A 24,073-nucleotide genomic window follows, 5' to 3' on the forward strand; every position below is an offset into this window, starting at 1 on the left:
TCACTAGTGATGGCAACGTGCATGTGTTTACCAGTAAAGTAGGGCTTCATACTCTGGTCAAATGACAGCAGTTTTCAGTCTAATCACACAACTAAAATCTTATTTAAATGCTCAACTAAACAGTGTCTCAGGAGTTGTGCAAAAATTCTAAAGGGATTGTCCCATCTCCTTCATTTATGACATTGAAATTGCAGCACCAAGATGTAAAAGTTGTGTAGTTATAAAAATCGAAGGATTTGGTAGACATGTTAATGATTTGCAAATGATTAAAAAATGTTTGCAACACATCTTGATTTCTTCAGCATCAACTATGAACACCATGATGAATGTATTTAGGTATTTAGACACAAAAATCATCAAAATGTGCTGCTGGCAGCTCCTTTTGCAATTACCCATTAATGTTGTATCAGTCGTGTTTGATGGGTGGCAATTACGGAGATGCTACAGGCCATGGTAGCCATGCAGACTGCTCACAGTAGCACCAGCAATATGCATCCTGGCATTACCAAGTTAAAAAATTAAAAAATGGATTCTGTGATCCTTTCATATTCTTTCATGAAGGTCTCTTCATGGAATTGCCCACTACGTGCCATTCTTCAATTCTGAAAAGATCACGTGGGCAATGCCATGAAGAGCCTTTTACGAGGGAATGTTGCACCTGTCCTACTTTTGAGATTGTGGGAGGCAACATAATGTATGATATTCAGACTTCAATAGTCTTCAGCTATACTAACAGCTCAGCGTAGTGTATTGATTTGGTTGTCGAACCAGTGGTAGGGCCATTTCTCCAAATTGTCCCAGGAGACGGTTTTTGACACAACAGTACAAGGCTGTATGTTGATGTTGCTCATGCTACTATGGACAACCTGCAAGGCCTAAACGTGCTACAATGGCCTGCAGATTCTCTGAACTTGCCTCTTATTGGTGAGCAATTGTAAATGAAAGTTGCCAGCAGAAGATCTTGATGATTTGCTCAAATGCACTCAACATGGCAGAGCATTCCTCAGACAAACATTAATAACCTCATTGATAGCATGGCATTTAAGTGTGTATATTTCTAGTAACATAGTAACATAGTTTCTAAGGCTAAAGGAAGACCTTATGTCCATCTAGTTCAGCCTATTTTAGTGCCACTGTTCTGCAGTGTTGAACCTGTGGAAGGCAAAAACCCACAGAGTAGAAGCCAATTTTCTTCATAGGGAAAAAAATTATTTCCCGACTCCTAAGCTGGGTCAACTATTTACCTGTAATATTATGCTATTCATAACCTTCTATACTGTTGCTATCAAGAAAAGCATCCATTCCTCTCTTAAATTCATTCATTGAGTTGGCCATCACCACTTCCTCAGGAAGAGAGTTCCAGAGCCTCACTGCTCTTACCGTGAAGAACCCTCTTCTATGCTGATGTAGAAATTTTCTTTCCTCCAATCGAAGGGAATGCCCCCCTTGTTCTTGTCACAGTCCTTGGTACAAACAGATCATGGGAGAGATCTCTGTATTGCCCTCTGATATACTTGTACATATTTATTAGGTCTCCCCTAAGTATTCTCTTTTCTAGAGTAAATAGACCTAATTTTGATAACCTTTCTGGGTATTGTAATGCACCCACTCCATTTATTATTTTAGTTGCTCGCCTCTGAACCCTTTCAAGTTCAGTAATGTCTTTCTTAAGCACCGGCTCCCAAAATTGCACACAATACTCCAAGTGTAGTCTGACGAGTGATTTGTACAGAGGGAGAATTATGTTTTCATCTCGTGCCCCCAGACTTCTTCTAATGCATCCCATGACCCTATTTGCTTTGGGGGCAGCTGCCTGACACTGGGCACTCCAATTTAGCTTCTTATTGACTAAGATGCCTAAAGGCCGCTTTACACGCTGCGATCTCGCTAGCGAGATCGCTAGCGTGCGTACCCACCCCCATCTGTTGTGCGTCATGGGCAAATAGCTGCCCGTGGCACACAACATCGCTCGAACCCGTCACACGTACTTACCTGCCTAGCAATGTTGCTGTTGCCGGCGAACCGCCTCCTTTCTAAGGGAGCGGTTTGTTCGGCGTCACAGCGACGCCACTAAGTGGGCGCCCAATCGAAGTGGAGGGGCGGAGATGAGCGGGATGAACATCCCGCCCACCTCCTTCCTCCCTCATTGCGTGCGGCCGCATGTAAGGTGAGGTTCCTCGTTCCTGCGGTGTCACACATAGCGATGTGTGCTGCCGCAGGAACGACGAACAACATCGTACCTGCAGCAGCAACGATAATTGGGAATAGGGGAGCATGTCAATGATTCACGATTTTGCGACCTTTTTCAATCGCTCGTAGGTTTCACACGCAACAACATCGCTAAAGAGGCCGAATGTGCGTCACGAATTCCGTGACCCCCAACGACATCACTTTAGCAATGTCGCTGCGTGTAAAGCGACCTTTAGTCTTTTTCCATGTCTGATTTCCCAGGCAGTTTCCCATTTAGTAAGTAATCGTAGCATCTGTTTCTCCTTCCCATGTGCAGAACCTTACACTTATCTGTGTTACACCTCAGCTGCCATTTTTCAGCCCAATTCTCCAATTTACTCAAATCCATCTGTAGATGCAAACTGTCCTCCTTTATGTTATCTATCTGAGGCCTGTGCCACACATCCGTGCCTCCGGCACGTGTTTGTCATTTTTTACACGTACCGGCGGCACGGAGACACTTTAACCAATGCTACCCTATTGTAGCAGGCACACACACGTAAAACCACATGGAACGTGTGTCCGTGTGCGTTTGTACGTGTGTGCGATTTTCAAAGCGCTGACATGTCCGGTTTTTCGCCGGCAGCACGGGTGTCACACGGCCCGCACCCGCACCACACGGGTGTAGTGTGGATGCGGTCCCGTGTGACACGCGCCGGAGAAAACACACATGTCAGTTAAAAAAAAAAAAAACATTAACTCACCTTCTCCAGCCCTCCTGTCTCCGCCGCTGCTGCCTCTTGCTGCCGACCGCCGCTCATTATTCTCATTGAATATTCACTTCACAGCCTGGCAGCAGCAGCAGCGGGGAGACGGGAGGGCTGGAGCCTGAGGATCAGCACCACGGACAGCAGCGCGGACATCAGGAAGGACCAGGTGAGTATGATAATTACTGATTCTACGTGTGCTATCGCGGATAGCACACGTAGAACACACGTGTCACGCACGTACCAGAGACACGTACTTACCTGCACACAACACGCAGGGAAAATACGTGTCTCTCGGCACGTGCGTGAAATTCACGTGAGTGTGGCAGAGGCCTTACATAGTTTTGTATCATCTGCGGAATACAAAATGCACTTCTGTGTGGGGCATTCATAATCGATACTGAAAATTTTGCTTCATGTCTATCAATCCTATGATTTTCATAAGTCCATGACTGTTCCTTCTTTGTGCCACAATTTCAATGTTGAGGATTGTATAATAGCTGCTTGATCCACTGCTGTATTCTGCATCTATTCCAATAAAGGGACCGTTCACCACTGCTTCAGTGGAGAGGTTGGTCTGAACACATGGGTCTCTCCATTGATCTGAATGTGAGTGCAAAAAATTAATACCCTGTGAATTTGTCATATATAAAGAGTATCAAATTAATATGGAAGATTGACATTCCCTCAATGCCCTTCTAGGCTACTTTGCATGTGGCTTCAAAGCTTGATTTTTCAGCAAAGGCACATCAAAAAAGATATCATTTTTATTGTTGTTTTGTTGTTGGTATTGTTGTATCCTATACAGTCATAAGACTTGTGTCATTAGTAAAATCATCATGACACATACTCGCTAAAACATACCTGTCCTTTCACACAAAACCTGGAAAAAAGCATGGTTTTGCTGGTTTCATACTCACAAGAAATTAAATTGTCTTTTTGTGCATATGCCAGCCTAATATGTCCAGAGACTATCCCTATTCTCATGCCCTGTCACTTGTCATCCATTCTTTTTTAAGTGGTTGGTTCTTCATTAGAATTCTGCCAGAAGTATAGATGCTAGGATAGGACTTCCTTCACCCTGTATTCCAGCACATATTGTGCCATTCATTGTCCAATGTCTTAGGGTACTTTCACACTTGCGTTAATTTCCTTCTGGCGCAATCCACCCTTTTGGAAAACATCGGAATCCGTTAACGGATTCCGCTGTTTCCCATAGACGTGTATGGATGATGGATTGTGCCAAAAGTACATGCGTTGCTTCCACTGGCCGACGCTGCCGGGCAGAAGGAACGCAGCATGTAACGTTTTTTGAGCGGCGGAATCCTTGATTTTTCACTGCACATGCTCATCTTTTTTTTTTTTTAATCACAGAAACTTTATTTTGTCTCTCGGTGGCCGAACGTTCAGCTGAGCACCCGGCAGCCGGCTTTTGAGAGCGTTCATCTGAGCGCCCGGAGCCGGCTTTTGAGTGCGCTCAGCTGAGCGTCTGGCAGCCGGCTTTTGAGAGTGATCAGCTGAGCGCCCGGCAGCCGGCTTTTGAGAGCGCTCAGCTAATCGCCCGGCAGCCGGCTATTGAGCGCGCTCAGCTGAGCGCCCGGCAGCCGGCTTTTGAGAGCGATCAGCTGAGCGCCCGGCAGCCGGGTGATCAGCTGATCGTTCACAATAGTCTGCTGCCGGTAAAACTGTAAAGAAGAAAAAAAAAAAAAAAAAGCTTTCTGTTGTTTTGTACGATTTGTTGCATCCGTTGTGCCATTATATGCAACGCATCCGTTGCATCCGTCACACAACGCAATGCTACGGAAGCCGTCCAACGCAAGTGTGAAACTAGCCTAACCTGCACTGAACCAAAAGCACACTGCTCTGCTTTATCTGCAGTGGTATAGACAGCAGAGATTATATATACATACAGATTATATACAGTAGGAAAAATAAGTATTTGATACACTGATGATTTTGCAAGTTTTCACACCTACAAAGAAGGGAGAGGTCTTTAATTTTTTATCGTAAGTACACTTCAAATGTGACAGACAAAATAAAAAAAATCCAGAAAATCACGTTGTATTATTTTTAAATATTTAATTTGCGTTTTATTGCATTGAGTATTTGATCACCTACCAACCAGCAAGAATTCTGGCTCTCATAGATCTGTTATTTTTTCTTTAAGAAGCTCCTACTCTGCACTCAATACCTGTATTAATTGCACCTGTTTAAACTCTTTACCTGTATAAAAGACACCTGTCCACACACTATATCACTCCAACCTCTCCATCATGGCCAAAATCAAAGAGCTGTCTGAGGACACCAGGGACAAAATTGTAGACCTGCACAAGGCTGGGATGGGCTACAGGACAGTCGGCAAGCAGCTTGGTGAGAAGGCAACAACTGTTGGCACAATTATTAGAAAACTGACAAAACACAAGATGACTGTCAATCTTACCAAGTCCGGGGCTCCATCAGCCCAGAGATATATAGGAAAACCTAGTCAATGACCTGAAGAGAGCTGGGACCACAGTCTCAAAGATTACAGTTAGTAACACACTACACCATCATGGATTAAAGTCCTGCAGGGCACACAAGGTCCCCCAGCTCAAGATAGCACATGTCCAGGCCCGTTTGAAGTTCCCCAATGACTATCTGGATAATCCAGAGGAGGCATGGGAGAAGGTCACGTTCTCAGATGAGACCAAATAGAACTTTTTGGTATCAACTGGACTCTGCATTTTTGGAGGAAGAAGAAGGATGAGTACAATCCCAAGAAACCATCCCAACTGTGAAACATGGGGGTGGAGACATGATACTTTGGGGGTGCTTTTCTGCAAAGGGACCAAGACGACTGCAATGTAACGGAAGGAAGGCTGTTGGCCAAAATTTAGCGATACATGACCCCACCCAACTTCCTTTCCTCAGTAAGAGCATTGAAAATGGGTCGTGGCTGGGTCTTCCACCATGACAATGACCCAAAAAAAAACACAGCCAGGTCAACTAAGGAGGGGCTCCGTAAGACGCATGTCAAGGTCCTTGAGTGGCCTAGCCAATCTCCAGACGTGAACCCAATGAATATTTAGATCAAGCGGATCTCAATGTTGCCCAACAACTGCCCTGAAATCTGAAAGATCTGGAGAAGATGTGTATGAAGGAGTGGGCCAAGATCCCTGCTGCAGTGTGTGCAAACTTGGTCAAGAACCTGGAAACATCGGACCTTTGCAATTACAAATAAAGGTTTCTGTACCAAATATTAAGTTCTGTTTTTCTTTTGTATCAAATACTTATTTCATGCAATCAAATGCAAATTACTTATTTAAAAATCATACAATGGGATTTTTTTTTATATTGTCTGTCACAGTTGAAGTGTAGATAAAAATTACAGAACTCTCCATTATTTGTAGGTGAAAAACCTTGCAAAATCAGCAGTGTGTCAAATACTTATTTTCCCCACTTGTATACTAAAATGCTTTTTTTTTCTTTTTAGGAATCTTGTTAAATAATTCCACTTTTTACAATTTGAATCAACTATTTACAAATTTATTTTTATCATTTCATAGGCTCATATTTGGGGTTATATGTGTACTGAAAAAAATATATAAAAAACATTTATTCAATAAGAATTACAAGATGGCGACCTTCACACTTCACAGAGGCTTTTTTGGATGCATAGAAAGTAACCCCAACAATTGGGAACTTCATCAGTGGGATGAAAATCAGTGCACCAGTTGTCTCTGCATTTTTAATGTATACAAAACAATGTTTCTGTGCTGAAATTTGCATTAAAGTAGGAAAAATAAATATACTCACCAGCTTTTCTGATGCCTCACCGGCAGCAATTTTCTTTCTGGCTGTCTTCTTTAGCTGAGACACTAACAATTCTGAATCTGGTAATGTCTCATCTGAACATGGATTTTTTCCATCCACCTTAAGAAATTAATACAAAATAATCAGAAAAGAAATAGAGAATTTAGAAAAAAAGCATCCTCATGTTAATGAACTTCATCACTACTACTTATGTTTTCAGATAAATATTTCTGTAATTACTTTTACATGGTATTTCTAAAACATATGTTTTACATTTTCTTACTTGTATGACTTTTAGGCTTGTCCAAACGCATGTGTGACGCCCTGGCAAAACCAGGTAGTCACAAATAGGCCCCTGCACAACACCTTTCCCCACTTAGGAAACACACAGCCAACCTGAAGCCCCCTGTCACCCCCTGTTAGGGAAAGATAGACACACCAGTGGGCGGGACCAGGTGGTTGGACACGCCCACCCACGGGTCTAGACAGCCCGGGGTGGGAAAACAAGCAGTCTAGCTTTGAGTTCAGTTTGGAGAGGAGTGTGGGCTGGAGCTAAGTGCACGGAGATCCCTGCGGAGGAACGCGAGTCAGGTCGCTTACCAATAGGGACCGCTGCCTGGCTGGAGTGGGAGCTGGTGAGATTCTGTGTCCGGGTGCGGTCGCAGTCTCTGCAACAGGTGCTGGAGTGGAAAGCGGAGGTCCGAAGAATGGTGGCCGTGGTGTGGGCCCGTCAGAGCCGTGCTACCCGCACAGTGTCGCGACGGGAGAAAGGAACCCAGACCGTCTCGTTCTCGTTGACCTGCCCGGGGCTGGAGCCTGTTTACTATGTGATGGGAGAGTGCCGGCCGGCACTGCTCCCGGGAGCAGCGGCATCACCTGCTATACCACCTCCGTTCCGATGGAATGTCAGAGCTCCGGGATGTATTGCAGCTGGTCCCGGAATGCTGACCCCTGGGGGCCAAGTGAGCCATAGGGCCCCATGCAGCAGTGGTAGCAGTTCCCGGCTACCTCCCCTGCAAAGTCCCCGTTGGGACCGTCTGTTGATCTCGTTATAGTTCCCGTTTACAACTAAAAAGACAATGGCCGTGAACTTGCAGGCCAACCCATAAACTATTGGGTTTTGTAAATAGCCCCTGACCAACCTTCTCACCATGCCGCAGTCTCTGGAGAGGCTGGTTGGAGGATGGGCCTGCTGTAGAGTCGGCCGAGGCCCTGTCACCAGCAAAACCGGTGACTAACCTCCGGGTCAGGGGTCCCCTGGACGTGGGGCCCTTGAAAAAGACTGCCGGGTAAGGAACTTTTTACCCGGCCCATTTGGGCAACACCCGGACCTGTCCTGGACTTGGGCAAGGGGTGCCAACCTGTGTTTTAGAGGTGGCATCAGGGCTAGGTTGTTTTAGGTGGGGGTGAGGTGAGAAGGTTAGGGTCCATCCCGTCCCGGTTTTATATGTGCAACATTTAAGAAAAGTGCCTCTCGTAAGGGAAGAAAACAAAATATGCTTATTGTAAATATGTTATTATACTTGTAATCTGTTTTACCCTTTTATCTTTTCCAGTTCAATAAATGTTGGTGGTCAGACAGCCCGCGGATGGTCTGTATTAAACCAAGGGGGAATGTGACGCCCTGGCAAAACCAGGTAGTCACAGATAGGCCCCTGCACAACACCTTTCCCCACTTAGGAAACACACAGCCGACCTGAAACCCTAGTCATCCCCCCCTTAGGGAAAGATAGACACGCCAGTGGGTGGGACCAGGTTGTTGGACATGCCCACCCAGGGGTCTAGACAGCCCGGGGTGGGAATACATGCAGTCTAGCTTTGAGTTCAGTTTGGAGAGGAGTGTGGGCTGGAGCTAAGTGTAACTGTGGTCTCCGTCAGCAGGAGACGGGAAGACGGCTCGGCAGAACCGAGGTGGACCGGGACAGGGTTGTAGTCTGTTGGTACCGACATGGGGAACCGACCCCTAAATCATAGCACAAAGGGGGGTACTCGGACCCTGAAGCTTGAACCGGAAACAAGCGGACTGGTTAATTCACCGATTGAGGCCAGAACTAGAGGTCCTGTCCCACCCAAAGTCCCTCATAGAAGACAACAGCCCACCGATAGGGATAGGAGGTAACCGCCAGGGCCCATAGATCCCACGGGCAGCTTCTGCCAGAGACTTGTGTGGTTTATTGACTGTGAGTAATTAAACAACCCCCTTGCCGTCGCTATACTCTGCACTGGGACACCGGGCCCCGGGGCAACCATCCCTACCCACTGAGGGGTTAACAACTAGCTGCCACAACATCTCCCCCGGGTGCCCCACAGCAGCAGCAGTGGTGTCCCGCCTCACCACACAACGTGGGTGGCATCACGAACTTCATACGGCCTAGCCCGTACATCTACGTCCCCCTTTTTATTCGGCGTGTCCGCGAGACCCCCGGATCCGGAGACCCTCGAGCCATTACCCCATAAGGCCCGGATCCGAGCAGCGCCGGCTGCTGGCACGGGGGCGGCACACATGCATGTTTGTAGTATGATTTTTGTCTAGATTTTTTTTCTAAAAATCACAGCAAAAAACATAAGAAAAACAGTACATGTCAAGTTACCTTTAAGGGCTAGGACACAAGGCGAATAAAACAACCAGATTGACATGCAATAAAACAAATTACATTCAACCTGGACCCATTTGTGATTATTTTCTCAGCCCTAATTGGACCGAGAAAACAATCGCAGAACTGCTCGTGGTTCTGGGTACATATTGGACCTGACAGGTTCCCTTTAAGGAATATTTATAATTGGAATTAAAGGAGCTTGTTACAGGATTATTTATATATGTAGTAATAGGTATAATAATAATGTGCACTGATTTGTGTAAAACAGCTAACTTAATGTTTCCAGAAGTCTAATACTATATTTCCTGTTCCAGATCAGAATAAAAACACTCCTGTCCTTTTTATGCTTCATGACTAGTTGACCAACACTGTTGCAGCATGTCAACCATGTTTTACCGATAGACGTCAAAGTTGCAGTCGAACAAATCCAGGAAAGTCACCAACTGCATTTGTGGTAGAATCTAAAGTTAATGCCGGGGAAAGAGATGTGTGTTAAACACCAATCTGAATGGTCTACCCAATGTAATTAAGGGCCAATTCCTTTCCTGTGTGAAGTAAGTGAGGGTTAGTAAACTTCATCTGTTAGGAAGGGACAGGTTTATTGGACAGACAAGATAAAGAGGGAAAAAGGGTAAATGTATTCATAGAGATGAGCGAACCTGAACAGTAAACTTTGGTGTTCGTAACAAACACAGACTTTAGAAAAAAAATCAGTGTTTGAGTTCAGAGTTCAAGTGCTATACGTATTCAAACCAGTCCAGTGAGTATCGGTGTGCTTGGGTATGCTCAGTGCTTAGCCCAGTACGAGTCACGTGCAGTCTAATAATGGCTCTCACTGGGACTATAAACAGCTTTGTTGGACGTAATGTGTACAAAAAACCCCCTCCGAACACTCCCTCCCCCTGAAGTGTTATGTTTATGGCTGCCTATATGTGGACAGAGAGCCGAATTGCCCAATTAGTGACTTTCATTGGGGTTCAGGTCAAGTCTGGGTCCCGAAATGAACTTTATCCAAAGTGCAGCTGAACCTGCCAAACCGAAATTCAACAAGTCTGCTCATCTCCACCCTTCAGGCCAGTCTAATTTGATAGGATATGGCATCGCTAAATAATATAGCTAAAGACGGGTGTAACCAAGATGGTCAACAGAAGGTCTTACTTTTTGGGCAGTTCTTAATTTTGCCATCATGTATGAATTGCCTAAAGTTATGCATGGTAAGCTTTAATCCATGATGGGTAGAAAATAAATAAACACTCTGACAAGATTTGGAAATCACAAACTGTGCATCACTCGTATCCAGCTGTAAACTGAACACCAGACACTTTTACATTAGCAGTAGGGGTACTCTAACATAACCTATAAGCAAACTCTGCTTCTTTGGCGGGGGTGTCGATGGTCTGACAGAGCTAATCTTGCTTCCTCTGTTAAACATCTAAGGCTCCTTTCACACATCAGCTTTTTGCCGTCAGTCACAATCCATTGGCTGGACGGATTGACGGATCGGTCGCAGATTCCAGAAAAACTGATGCGACGGATCCGTTGAAAAAAACGAATCCGTTGCATCAGTTTTTTCAGCCCAAACGTTATTGGCTACTGAATATAGTGTTTTTACACCCCATCTTTGACAGGTTGTAGAGCAAGTGGCAAAAATGTATTTACCTTTATATACCTTCATATACATATATATGTATACAGTATATATACTTTTATATACCTTTCGGGGGATTTTGGAGCATGCTCAGTTGAAAAAAAATGGATCCGTTGCTGGATTCCGTCATTTGACGGATGGCGACGGATCCTGTGCCCACAGGCTTCCGTTCTACCAAACGACGAACGGTGACGGATCCGTCGCTGTCCGTTTTTTCAACGTAGACAAAAAACGTGGCTTTGCCCGTTGTCTCCGTCCGACGGATAAACAATTTTCGACCGATCCGTCGAACGACGGATGAAACGTGTAGCCATCCGTCGCAATCCGTCACTAATACAACTCCATGAGAATAAAAAACGATCCAGAGGCATCAGTTGCCGGATCCGTTTTTTTCAAAATTCGACGGATTGTGACTGACGGCAAAAAACTGATGTGTGAATGGGGCCTTTCTTGTCACAATTCCTATTGACGATGGCACCAACGAAGTTAAACTGCCGGGATCAGAACATTCTCACTGCTTACCCCATGGGTCAAGTGACAAGTTTATCATTATTCAGATTAAGAAATCTTATTGGCAATCTTCATGTACACAGATCAAGTTTTGATTTTATTCCTTCACAGTCAGACAGACAAAATATTAAGTTTGTGTTATTTAATAAATTTGCCCCCAAAACATCAATGTTAGTAAATGTAGGCCTTTTTCTTATTTGACATCTGAACTATAAACCATTAGCATTCTTTGTTATGCTTTTATCCTGCTATACAAAGTGTCTTTAGACTGAAAAAATTCTATTGTTCATAATTCAAGTAAAAAGAACTTGTAATTAGTCTCTCACCAATCTAATCTGTATCTCCAAGTTCTCCTTTAGGGTTTTGTTTTCTTTCTGCAGAACTTGCAACTCTTCTTCACATTGGTCTCGGGTTGTCCAGCTTTGGGCTACTTGTAACTCCATTCTCACCCTATGCAGCTCCTCTTTCACAGAATAGAACTATAGAAAAAGATGTAATAATACATTTACAATTAATATATGGACATCTAAAAAATATATTATATCCATTGTAGTAAATTAATTAGTTTGTTTTATATAATTACATCAACTTGCCTTACCAAACAATATAAATTCTTGAAGCAAAAAAGCAATACAGAAAGACAGAGCGCAGCACATAGCATGATACTGTTTACATATGAAAATTACAGTTTAAAATTAATCTGTCAGGGTTTTTTTACTATGTTGTGCATGAGGTAGGGTAATTTGTCACGTATTAGGCTGTGTACTGTTGTTTCAATACAATGAGTGTTTTATCAGCTGGAGATTATCACTGCCAGGCTTGGGCCCACATGAGACCTGGTCCAATCCTGCCACCAAACAATGATTAGTAGTTTACTTTAGGCCCCCTTCACATATCAGTGAAAAACGCACACATTTTTCACTGATGTGTTAAAGACTCATATGGCCCTCTGTGTGCCGTGATTTTGGCACATGTGTGATCTCTGTGTGCTATCCATGATAATACACGGAGGTCAGGTACTTATACTTACCTGTTCACGCTGCTGCTGAAGTCTCCCACGATGCTGTCTCCGGCTGCTGCTGTCTCCCCTCTGCAGCTACTTCCTGATCGCTGTGCAGTGAATATATATGAGCATAATTAGCCTGCCTAGAAGCAGCAGAGAGCAGCAGCTGAAGAGAGCAGCGCTAGAGATGGGTGAGTTTAAAAAGCTTTTTATTAAAAATGTACGTGTTTTTTCTGGTACATGTTACACAGATCACATCACTGTGTGGTTTGTTGGACATCAGTGATGCCAGAGAAAAATGGACCTGTCTTCATGCGGAGCACATGGACACGTGTGAACGCTGCTCGGAAACACGGTCAGTGAGAAATCACTGATGTGTGCGCAGACCCATTGATTTTAATGGGTCTGGCTCGGAAACACGGTCAGTGAGAAATCACTGATGTGTGCGCAGACCCATTGATTTTAATGGGTCTGGCTCGGAAACACGGTCAGTGAGAAATCACTGATGTGTGCGCAGACCCATTGATTTTAATGGGTCTGGCTCGGAAACACGGTCAGTGAGAAATCACTGATGTGTGCGCAGACCCATTGATTTTAATGGGTCTGTGTATGTCTGTGATTCTGATACATATTAAGGCCTCTGCCACATTCACGTGAAATTCAGGCACGTGCCGAGAGACACGTATTTCCCCTGCGTGTTGCGTGCAGGTAAGTACGTGTCTCTGGTACGTGCGGGCCACGTGTGTTCTCCGCGATAGCACACGTAGAACCGGTAATTATCATACTCACCTGGTCCTTCCTGCTGTCTGCGCTGCTGTCCGTGGTGCTGATCCTCGGTCTCCAGCCCTCCCGTCTCCCCGCTGCTGCTGCTGCCAGGCAGTGAAGTGAATATTCTATGAGATTAATGAGCAGCGGTCGGCAGCAAGAGGCAGCAGCGGCAGAGACAGGAGGGCAGGAGAAGGTGAGTTAATGTTTTTTTTTTTTTTTTCACTGACACGTGTGTTTTCTCCGGCGCGTGTCACACGGGACCGCATCCATACTACACCCGTGTGGTACGGGTGCGGGCCATGTGACACCCGTGCTGCCGGAGAAAAAACGGACATGTCAGCGCTTTGAAAAACGCACACACGTACAAACGCACACGGACACACGTTCCGTGTGGTTTTACGTGTGTGTGCCTGCTACCATAGGGTAGCATTGCTGTACATGTCTCCGTGCCGCCGGTACGTGTAAAAAATGACAAACACGTGCCGGCGGCACGGATGTGTGTTGCAGTCCTAAAACTGCAACATACGTACCAAAATCACTGACGTGTGAAGGGGGTCTTAAATAAACAATGTACACAAAAAGTTGTGGTGTGGGTAGAGTTGGCTTTCTGAGCTCTGCTACATTGCTACATTTAAAAACTCTGTGCCATTACTGCTTCACCTAGTAAACTAAGTGATACATTGCTGGAATCAGGGTCACTTTTATGCTGCTCTCAGATGAGGTAGTAAAAACCTGGTGACAGATGCCCTTTAAAGGGGTTGTCTGGGGTTGTCTGGTCTAAATCCACAAATATGCAGTCCCTCTATGTGTCACTCGATGTGACTGCAGTGTTGTGAATCCTCAGATCTCACGCATTGTGTGCTGTTTATGCAAATATATTTTTTATTGTTTTACCATTGGATACATGTCCCTCTGGTCAGCGAAGACTAAGCTACCTGTGGTGGTCCCAGAGGCGTCTGTAGCTGGTACAGAACTTAGGCAACCTGAATCCACATGTCTGCCACCATTCTATGCATACGTCTGGCCAAAATCTGACTAGATGGGCGCAGCCTCGCTCAATACACTTGTACTGAGTGAGGTCGCCCCATCTAGTTGAATTCTAGCCAGAAGTATGTACTGTATATCATATATTCGCAGACACATGACCACCACTCCCGGCTCTGACACCGGTGAATCCTCACAGTTCGTGCAATGTGAGGATTGACATAGCGTAACTCCAGACTTGTGGATTTACATCAGATAACTTTTTGCTTACCAGAGGGACATGTATCCAATGATAAAACTATAGAAATATATTTGAAAAAATTGTGGTACCGATGCTTCTCAATGAGCAGAGAAAGTAGTAAGTTACTGATAGTTTTTAAAGAAAAATCTGTCAGTAGGTTTTTCCTATTTATTCTGTGAGCAACATAATAGAGGTCACAAGAACCTGATTTTAGGGAGGTGTCACTTATTGGGGTTTCAATATAATCAGTATTCAAGTAATATGGAGTTGGCTATTATTTCTAATTAATTACTTTAAGCTTTCCAGCCCTAATTGCTGAATTATGTTCCTATTGGACACAGTTTCATCCCTGTCAATACCACCTTGGCTTCTTGTTGTCTTTGGCTGGAATAGATTGCAGAGGCTGTTGCATTTACAATACCCCATATGTGATCAGAAACAAGCGATTTGCAGGTGCCATGTCATATTAGCAGAGCACCTGAAGGACCAGAACAGCATAATATCCAAAAAGTGACCCTACTTGAAGGGCATCTGACACCAGGTTTTTGCTATTAAATCTGAGAGCAGCATAATGTAGGGGCAGACACCCTGATTCCAGGAATGTGTCCCTTACTGGGCTGCATGTTGTAGTTTCAGTACATTCAGTGTTTTATCAGCAAGAGATTATCATCACAGAGTAGGTGTCACGTGCAGGCCAGATTAGCTAATCTGTATATTGATGCCTTAACCACTAGGTGACAGCTTGCTAACAATATACAATGTGCTGCCATTCAGCGGTGTGGGCAGTTGTAACAAAGAAAAGGGGATCCTATCCAAAGTACACTAAGCAACCTAAGCGACACATCATGCTACTTTCAGCTTACATGGCAAAAACTTACTGACACATTCCCTATAACAAACTACGCTGCTAAATTAATTTTTGTAGAAGTGTAGTGAGCTGAGCATGTCTACACTGCAGGTGTTTCACAAGATATTATACTATTGGGCAGTGAAGAAAACTGGACAGTTTTTACAACTAAAATGTTGTTTTGTTCCCATTTTTTATGACTTTGAAAAGTGTAATCATTGAAATTGCACCACCCTTCATGATTTGTTATGGGATTTCTCCCAAATGCAGCAGTACATCATTTGTGGTCAGAAACTACTGTTTGGCTACACAGCAGAGCTAGCAGTAAGGAGCCCTAGTTGGCTTTTGGAGCACAAAGTTTCCTGGAATTGTTTGAGGGTGCCATTAAGCAGAGCCCTTTAGGTGTCAGAACGGAAAATGAAAACATCTTAAGTAATCATTTTTTTGGAAATCATCTATGGATGTAGTGAATTTTTTGACTTACATTTTCCAGAAATAATCATGCAGTTGGTGCTAGAAAGTGACCAGTTGTTGATTCGGGAAATAGGCACTCCATAAATTATTAAAGGGATTCTGTCAGCAGGTTTTTTTCTATGTAATCTGAACACAGTATGTTGTATAGGATGTAAGGAATAACACAAAGATTTCAGGGATGTGTCTCTTATCAAGGTCTGAGCTGTTGTTGACTTGCAATGTTTGTTTTAGCAGCAGGACCTTATCCATTGCTGGACTACATTGCTTCCTGCATGCCAGTCTGTCACACCCACTCACTGTCTATGGATATCGTGTATAGAGAGCCTGGTATAGGAGGGTTTAGCTTTCTGAGCAATGCTGCATTGCTAAATCTAAAAACTCTGATTGTATCAGAACCACTGCACCCAGTAAACTAAGTGATACATTGTTGGATTCAGGGTTTAAGTGTGCTCTCAATTTTACTGCAGTGCAATTGTCAGAAGGTGGTTTTTCCAAGAATCCCCGGCTGTCATGGCAGCATCAGAATCTGTGGAAACTCCGGATTTTTGCACTCTACCTTCTAATTTCTCTGATGTCTGTGATCAGCGCAGGGAGACTCGGGCGTTGACTCACAGACTTGTACTTCCTTGGCAGGTTAGCAAAAGATCACCTATGCTAATCTGATTGATAATTTCCTTTAGTCACCTGCTATGGGAGAACAAGTCATATTCACTCTCCTCTTATAAATGGTGGCTGGACTGTTCTTATACTGCCAGCTATAGCTTGTCTATTCTGGTCTAGTTAGGGGGATTTAACCAGTCTTTCTGGTGGTTGTGTGTAATATTGTTGTGATCGGTTTTGGTGTTAACCCTTTTTGTCGTTGTGTTGCTGTCTTGCTTTAGGGGTACTTTACACGCTGCGACATCGCTAGCATTTGCTGGCGATGTCGAGCGCGATAGCACCCGCCCCCGTTGTACAGCCGATATGTGGTGATCGCTGCTGTAGAGAACATTATCACTACGGCAGGGTCACACACACAACCTGCTCTGCGACGTCGCTGTGACCGGCGAACTGCCTCCTTTCTAAGGGGGCGGATTGTTCAGCGTCACAGCGACGTCACAGCAGCGTCACTGAACCGCCGCCCAATAGAAAAGGAGGGGAGGAGATGAGCGGCCAGAACATGCCGCCCACCTCCTTCCTTCCTCCTTTTCCGGTGGATGGAGGTAAGGTGATGGTTGTCGCTCCTGTGGTGTCTCACACAGCGATGTGTGGTGCCGCAGAAGCAACGAACCACATCACTACTGAGCAGAAAATGATATTTTGTTTTAGGACGACCTCTCCATGACCACCGATTTTTCCCTCTTTTGCGATCGTATACAGTCGTTCAGAGGAGTCACACGCTGCGATCTCGCTAACGAGGCCGGATGTGCGTCACAACCACCGTGACCCCGACGATATCTCCTTAGCGATACCGCAGCGTGTTAAGCACCCTTTACACTTTGGTCCTGATTCAAATCATGGAATTGCACTCTTTTATGCAATTTTACCAAACTTGCAATTTTTTCCTGTTTGCCACTACAATATGTGGCAGAATGAATGGTGTCATCCAAAAGTACAACTTGTCCTGCAAAAAACATATGGCTGTATTGAAGAAAAAAATAAAAAAGTTATTGCTCTTGGAAGAAGGGGAGGAAAAAAAACAGAACAAAAAACGAAAAATCGTTGGGTGGTGAAGAGGTTAACCAGTTTCCCTCAAAATCAAGCAAACATATACAATACAAAGTAGCAGTATTTCAAGATGGAGGCTCCGTTTTTTGAAACCTTGTATACAAATGCTAACCTGTTCCTGCAGTTCACTGTTCCTGCTCTGTACATTGTCCTTCTCCTGTAATGCATGTGAGTAGCGCATGGATAGCTCATACTGCTCATCTTTCAATTTGCTTATCATCTGACTCTGCGCATCCATCTCTCTGCGAAGCCGTTGGTTTTCGTGCTCCATACTTCCCATACTTTCTGCTTCCTCCTTTAACTGTTGTTGCTTTTCTCGCATTTTGTGTAAGTGATGGACCAATGTCCCTTTGACTTGTTTCTCCTGCATCAATTCCTCCTGGAGACTACTTAGTGTGTTCATTAGACAAACACTTAACTGTCTGCTGTCGATAAGTCCTGCAGATAAAAGACACTTATTAACAAATGGTTAATTGTGAATTTGTTATAAAATATACATGTAACATATCCAACATTACAGCGTTCAATGGTGGTTTCGAGCATTGGTAGGAAAAGTTATATTACTTTAGAAATAAGACTCTGAATTAAAATAAAATAATAAACAATTCCTACTTGTAAAACTATTGGGATCTTTGTTTGCTTCTTTTCCAGTAATGAGAGTATAAAATCTGGGATTCAGCAGCATTAAGCTCTCCAAGAAAGCAATGGCCCCATTCTTTCCTCGTGTATGAAGTATATCCAGTAGGTGGCCTACATTGAAAGGAAAGCTTAGGTTAAAGCAGAACATGTCACATAAAATAGTTTTCAGGCCTCATTCTGGCTCTCATAAAAATGCATTAAGTGCCTGTGACGTAACTTCTGACTTCAGTCAGAAGTTACTGTCACAACATGGCACCATGGCGCTATGTAACAATATTGGTAAACCATGAAGATATGGGAAGGTCAGTATGTGACATGGGGAAGAGGGCTTATATTTAAAGCGCCACTCTGGCAATGAAAAACAAACAAAAACAAAATGCTGGAGGGATGAAAAACTGTGGCGCCCCTGATGCTTCAGTCGCCACAGGGTACTGCACCTCCCTTAAGGTGCGGTACTCATCCTGGATCCAGAGGAGGTCAGTACCGGTTTTACAACACACAAACTCATATACACCAATAGCTTGTCCTCCCCAATGGGTATCGGGCTAGGGTTGGGTCTTAAGGTAGTCACCAAACATGGGGGGCTGCCACCCACTAGTGACAAGGAACTGAGGGAGGAGCAGCCACCAGGGGAAGTTAGGAGCAAAACAACAGTTAAGGAGTTCTCCAGCAGGAGAAAAAGAGAGCAGACGGGTTTACCGGTGGCTCTGGTGGGACGCAGGAGTTAAAAACGGTCGCTGAGGGAAGAGCTTCATTGCTCCCTCAGAACCGCCACAGTGCAGGGTGCAGAATCCTAGCCGGTCCCCAGTGGCGAGGCCAACCTGGTTGTGTGTATGAGTTGGTGTGTGGTGGAACCGGTACCTCAGGGGCGCCACATATATAAGGATATTTTTAGGGTTTTAGGGTTTAGGGTTGAAGCCATTTTTTGAAGTCGTTTTTATAGCTTTGATTCTGCACAAACTGCCGTTTTTACCATGCATTTTTTTAGGCTCCCCATAGAAGCCTCTAGTGAAAAAAGTACCAAAACTGCAGAGTTCCGCTGCATCTTCAGACGCACAGTGTGTGACATTTTCATGAAACCACATCCACTTCTCTTCGACAGTTAAATGAAGCAGAATGTCTGTGCAAAAAAAAACAGCAGAAAACAACCCAGCATGAACACTACATGTGAACATTACCTGAATGTCCAAGCAACGTGGATGTGATTTCTTGAAATCTCCACTCACAGTGTGGTTTTGCTGCTCTTTTTTTTCCTATAGACTGCTATGTTGAACCTTTTTTTGTTAATTTAAAAAATGTAAGAGATAAACTATTTTTTGTTGCCTAAAAGACAATGAAAATCTGTCAACTTTAATTTTATGTCTTTTAGAGCATAATTTAATCTTTAACTTGCTTAACTGTTCACAATAGCAGTAATTTTGATCAGGGGTGCCCAACCTTTTGCGTGACCCTATACCTAAATAGAAATTAAAAGGAAAGCAAAGGAAAGAAAAGACAAGAAACAACAAGAAGACAAAAGACAAAATAGTCTGTGGTCCAACAAAAGGAAACTGACCACACAATCTGAGGTCACTGGGTCGAGCCGTGGAGTCAAGACATGACACCTTGTTGTGTTTACCCTATCACACTTTCAGTGCTGGCTATATTCTAAGGATGATGGATATTTAGAGGTCCAGCTTTTCAGTTTATTTTAATTTTGCTGAAATTTGCTTTTGCTTGCGGTTTGTTTGTGTGTTCCTGTTTCCAGCATTTTTCCATTCTGTCTCGTTAAGTTTTTGGATGGGTTTCACTCATCACTCATTACGCAAGTCTTTTGGGCTTCTTTCAGCTTCCTCTATCTTACCTCTACAACTTTGTGAACACGTCTGTGAATATCTGTGGTAGTGGGTTGTATTAATCACCTAGACTAGTAAACAATATAATTTTTCTTCCCTCCATCCATAGTGTGACAGCAAATCCAGATAGATGGCCAAAATTAGTTGTCCCCAGTCCACCAGATCACAAACCGGGAATCGTAGATGCACTTCCCTTGTACCAGGCGATTACCACTGTCTCCCAACTTTTGGTTGGTCCACAGCTTTTGCATCTCCTGCCAGTACAGTCTGTAGTTACAGGCTATGCTCCTCCAGATGACGGATACCACGACAGTAGCATGTGTATCTCCAAACAGCAACAGCAGTCCTTATGCTCTTCCAGACAACGGATATTATTATCGTAAAGCATGTATCCAGCTCCAGCTTTCAACAATAATCCATTTGCTAATCTGGACAACAGATATCATAACCGTAAAGCATGTATACAGCTCCAGCCTGCAACAATAGTCCTTATGCTCCTCCAGACAATGGATATCATGACTATAGCTCATGTATACAGTTCCAATCTCTATAGTCCATTCATGAGTGTTAAGACCTGGCCACAGCAACAGATCTTCACTCCTCCACCTCACAGCATCAACTCCCTCACTAACCAAATGCGTGGCATCTTGTTGTACCTCTTCTGGGATCATCCCCCTAGAAGCGCAGAAGTATTCATCACACCAACCCCCTTAGACATTTTCTGAATGAAACTCAAAGTATGAAGGTTCCATAAACCCAGTCTCTGGCCCTGTCTGCAGGATTGTGTATTATAGAACCACCCTGCAGAGAAGAACAAAAGTCTCAACCCCCACCAGATGTAGGACAATGAATCCTAACTATATTAGAATCCATGGAGGCAAACTAGGATTACCCACTGTTACAACACCCTCCCCTTGCAAATTGTGTACCTTAAACTGACAAGCAAGCAATCTCTAATGAAAGACAACAATAAGATCAAGGTAATCGAAGTCCGGTGCTGCAAAAGGTCTGCTCTGCATCTATTAATACAATAGTCTTTAGTCCGTGGCCAGCTTCTCACACTTCTCCCCCCACTTTCTCAGCACGGCAAGTGCTGAGCTTCTCTCTCCCATTATCCACTGTTATCTGTGCTGTGACGGGTAGGGTGTTACTACATGCATATCCAGATATTTGCTTACCACTTCCGCTGGCTCTATCATCCTGGCCCACTCTCATAGTGCAGCCAGCAGCTGACTCAACTTTGTCGGTGGCACAATCTGACTGCAGGATAGCGAGGGACAGGGGCTCCTATAGTGTTCCTCTTGCTAGAGGACCCTAGGCTACCTTTGGGTTACCCCTAATGGTGATGATGCCTGAGTCACATGCTGAGCTTTTCTCCTTGCCAAATCTAATCTGTTACCAAAACCTCCCCATGAAGGGAAAGGACAGGAATGTGATGGTGAAACAGATTAATACAGACTGGGAAATACCAAACCTCAAACACACAGCAAACTCACAGGAACAAACAGTAAGAGACTAAGGAGAAAAGCAAAAGCAGAATGGTGGCAGCAAAAAGACAACAAAACACCCCAACTGCTCACAGAAATAATGCACAACAATGACCAGTAAGTCTGGATCACAACACCTCACCAGACCAGTATAGGTAAACTATAGCTGGCATTAATGAAATAGTCCAGCCAGCATATATAGGAGGAGAGCAAACATGCCTTATTCCCCCACCAGATGTGATCAAAGAGACTAACAAGCAGCCAAGCAGAGATTAATGCTTGCTAACATGCCTATGCCTGTGGGTCAACACTTGAGAAGTTAGCAGGTAGAGTACCTCAATCTGTAGTTTTCACAGATCCTAACACCCCCATGACAGTTTACAATGCCTGCAAAAATCTCCTTGTGACAGTCGAACCAGCACCATCTAGATGACTGTAAGTAAGGTAGGTGGAAAGCAGCATTTTATTATCACATATTATCCTTATATATGTCCCAATTAATATTTCTGGCACAAATTAAACTGTTTTTCATACCCTGTTTATTAACTAAGGGGTTCTCTTATTAATTGATTTCTAGCATATCTGTGCCTCTAAGTTCCCCACAAGGTTAAAATAATATATATTACGCCCCTCCTATCAGTAGGGTTGCTATATCTATTATGTACTGGTCTGGCATGGTGGGGTGCGCCTCACCAGTACCTATTTCGTGCTGGTGGGACGCAATAATATGTTTCATTTACATATTCTCCGACCGGTGAGTGTGCGGCCAGACACATTGTACTGGGCACATAATTGATGGAACACTTAGCTTCCTGCAGCTGTGTTCCACCTACATTACTTCTGGACGGGTGTAGCTTCAATGCTCATTATCTTATAGCCAAAGCCTGGAGCGCAGTGCACTCCATGGATGTCATTTCCGGTTCCATGGTCAGGCAGCGGGAAGACCTTATTTAAGCGCACTACTGACCTTCGAATCGCACTATAGCTATATTTCAATTTTTCTGGGGGGATGAATTCCACAGGAATTAGCTGCCCTGTGGCCTATGGATTAAATGTAGGCACCATTTAAGCAACCCAGTACCGCATTTCGATAAAGGTATGGCAGCGGCACATTTATTATCTATATTACGCTTGTATTATTCAGTAGGTAGTTTAGTGGTAAAAGTAAATAGATATCAATTGTCTCGTTTGTATTTGTTCTCTAGATGGCCAATATCCCCTAAAGAACCCCGAAAAAAGAGGGTGAAACGTGTCGGGATTTGTTTCTAAGGACTTCTATAGATAAGTACCCCTTTTTCAGGCCATTTCATAGGCTTTATATCCAATGTGGATTAAAATTGGTAATCTTTGGTAGTTTTTTAGTCTTATATTGTGCAATAGCAACAAGTTTTTATTGCTTCAGAAACAGTATCTTACTGAATTACTATTAGACTGTGACTGTTTATACTGTTGACATTAGCACTACAGCACTTTGTTTTTTTTGATGGGTACCATTGTCGAGGTCAATAAGGGCAAATAAGGGATAAGCAAAAAACTTAGGGTGTTATTACCTCTGTGCTCAAGCAGGAAGCAGTGTAGGGATAGCCAGTTTTTTTGTCCCTTTATATATCCTGGCAAACGTACCTGTTAACCAGGCCTGCACCTTCCGCACGCCCTTACAAACAATACATCCCTAGGTATCCTATGTGTTTATACCACACCACATCACTTGATTTTTTTGTTTTTGTTTTGTTTCTTTTGAGTGAATTTAAACATTTAGAAATGAAGTATTAGTTTTTAGAGGATCTTCTTGGTCTACATGTATTCACCTTCTAAATATATAATATATTCTGTTTGGTGGCATTTCTGAACATTAGGGATCAACCAGTATCAAGAAGACCAATTAATGCACAAGACAGATCAGGGATAAAGTTGTGGAGAAGAGTAAAGCTGGGTTATGTTATTAAAAAATAGTCAAAGCTTGAACATCTCACAAAACACTATTCAATCCATGACCTAAAAATGGAAGGAGTATGTCACAACTGCAAACCTACCAACCTATGGCCATCCACCTAACCTGACTTCCCAAGAAAGGAGACAACTAATTAGAGAAACAGCCATGAAGCCCATAATCATTCTAGAAGAGCTGCAGAGATTCAAAGCACAGGTGGGAGAATCTATCCACAGGACACATTAATTATATACTTCACAATTCTGTTTTTATGGGAGAGTGACATGTCATAAGAAGTCCCATTTGCAGTTTGCAAAAAGCCTTATAGGGGACACATCTAGTGTGTGGAAGTAAGGGGTACTTTGCACGCTGCGACATCGCAAGCCGATGCTGCGATGCCGAGTGCGATAGTACCCGCCCCCGTCGCAGCAGCGATTTCCTTATGATAGCTGCCGTAGCGAACATTATCGCTACGGCAGCTTCACATGGACTCACCTGTCCTGCGACCGTCGCTCTGGCCGCCGACCCGCCTCCTTGTTAAGGTCGTTCGGCGTCATATTGACGTCACACGCCAGGCGGCCAATCGGAGCGGAGGGGCGAAGATGAGTGGGATGTAAACATCCCGCCCATCTCCTTCCTTCCGCATATCCTACGGAAGCCGCGGTGACGCCGGTA

At 44.0% G+C, this 24,073-nt stretch overlaps 1 protein-coding gene across 1 annotated transcript in view; it reads right to left on the minus strand.

Moving 5' to 3' along the window:
• CARD14 (caspase recruitment domain family member 14) overlaps nucleotides 1–24,073 on the minus strand; it is a 123,131-nt gene that overhangs the window by 90,081 nt on the left and 8,977 nt on the right. The window contains exons 3-6 of the mRNA XM_075349695.1: nucleotides 18,120–18,257; nucleotides 17,620–17,945; nucleotides 11,810–11,962; nucleotides 6,732–6,848 (exon numbers count right to left, since the gene is read on the minus strand). Of these exons, the coding sequence (XP_075205810.1) occupies nucleotides 6,732–6,848; nucleotides 11,810–11,962; nucleotides 17,620–17,945; nucleotides 18,120–18,257 (734 nt within the window). The remainder of the gene's footprint in view (nucleotides 1–6,731; nucleotides 6,849–11,809; nucleotides 11,963–17,619; nucleotides 17,946–18,119; nucleotides 18,258–24,073) is intronic.

This window comes from Anomaloglossus baeobatrachus, chromosome 5, assembly GCF_048569485.1.
Source record: "Anomaloglossus baeobatrachus isolate aAnoBae1 chromosome 5, aAnoBae1.hap1, whole genome shotgun sequence".
Taxonomy (NCBI): domain Eukaryota; kingdom Metazoa; phylum Chordata; class Amphibia; order Anura; family Aromobatidae; genus Anomaloglossus; species Anomaloglossus baeobatrachus.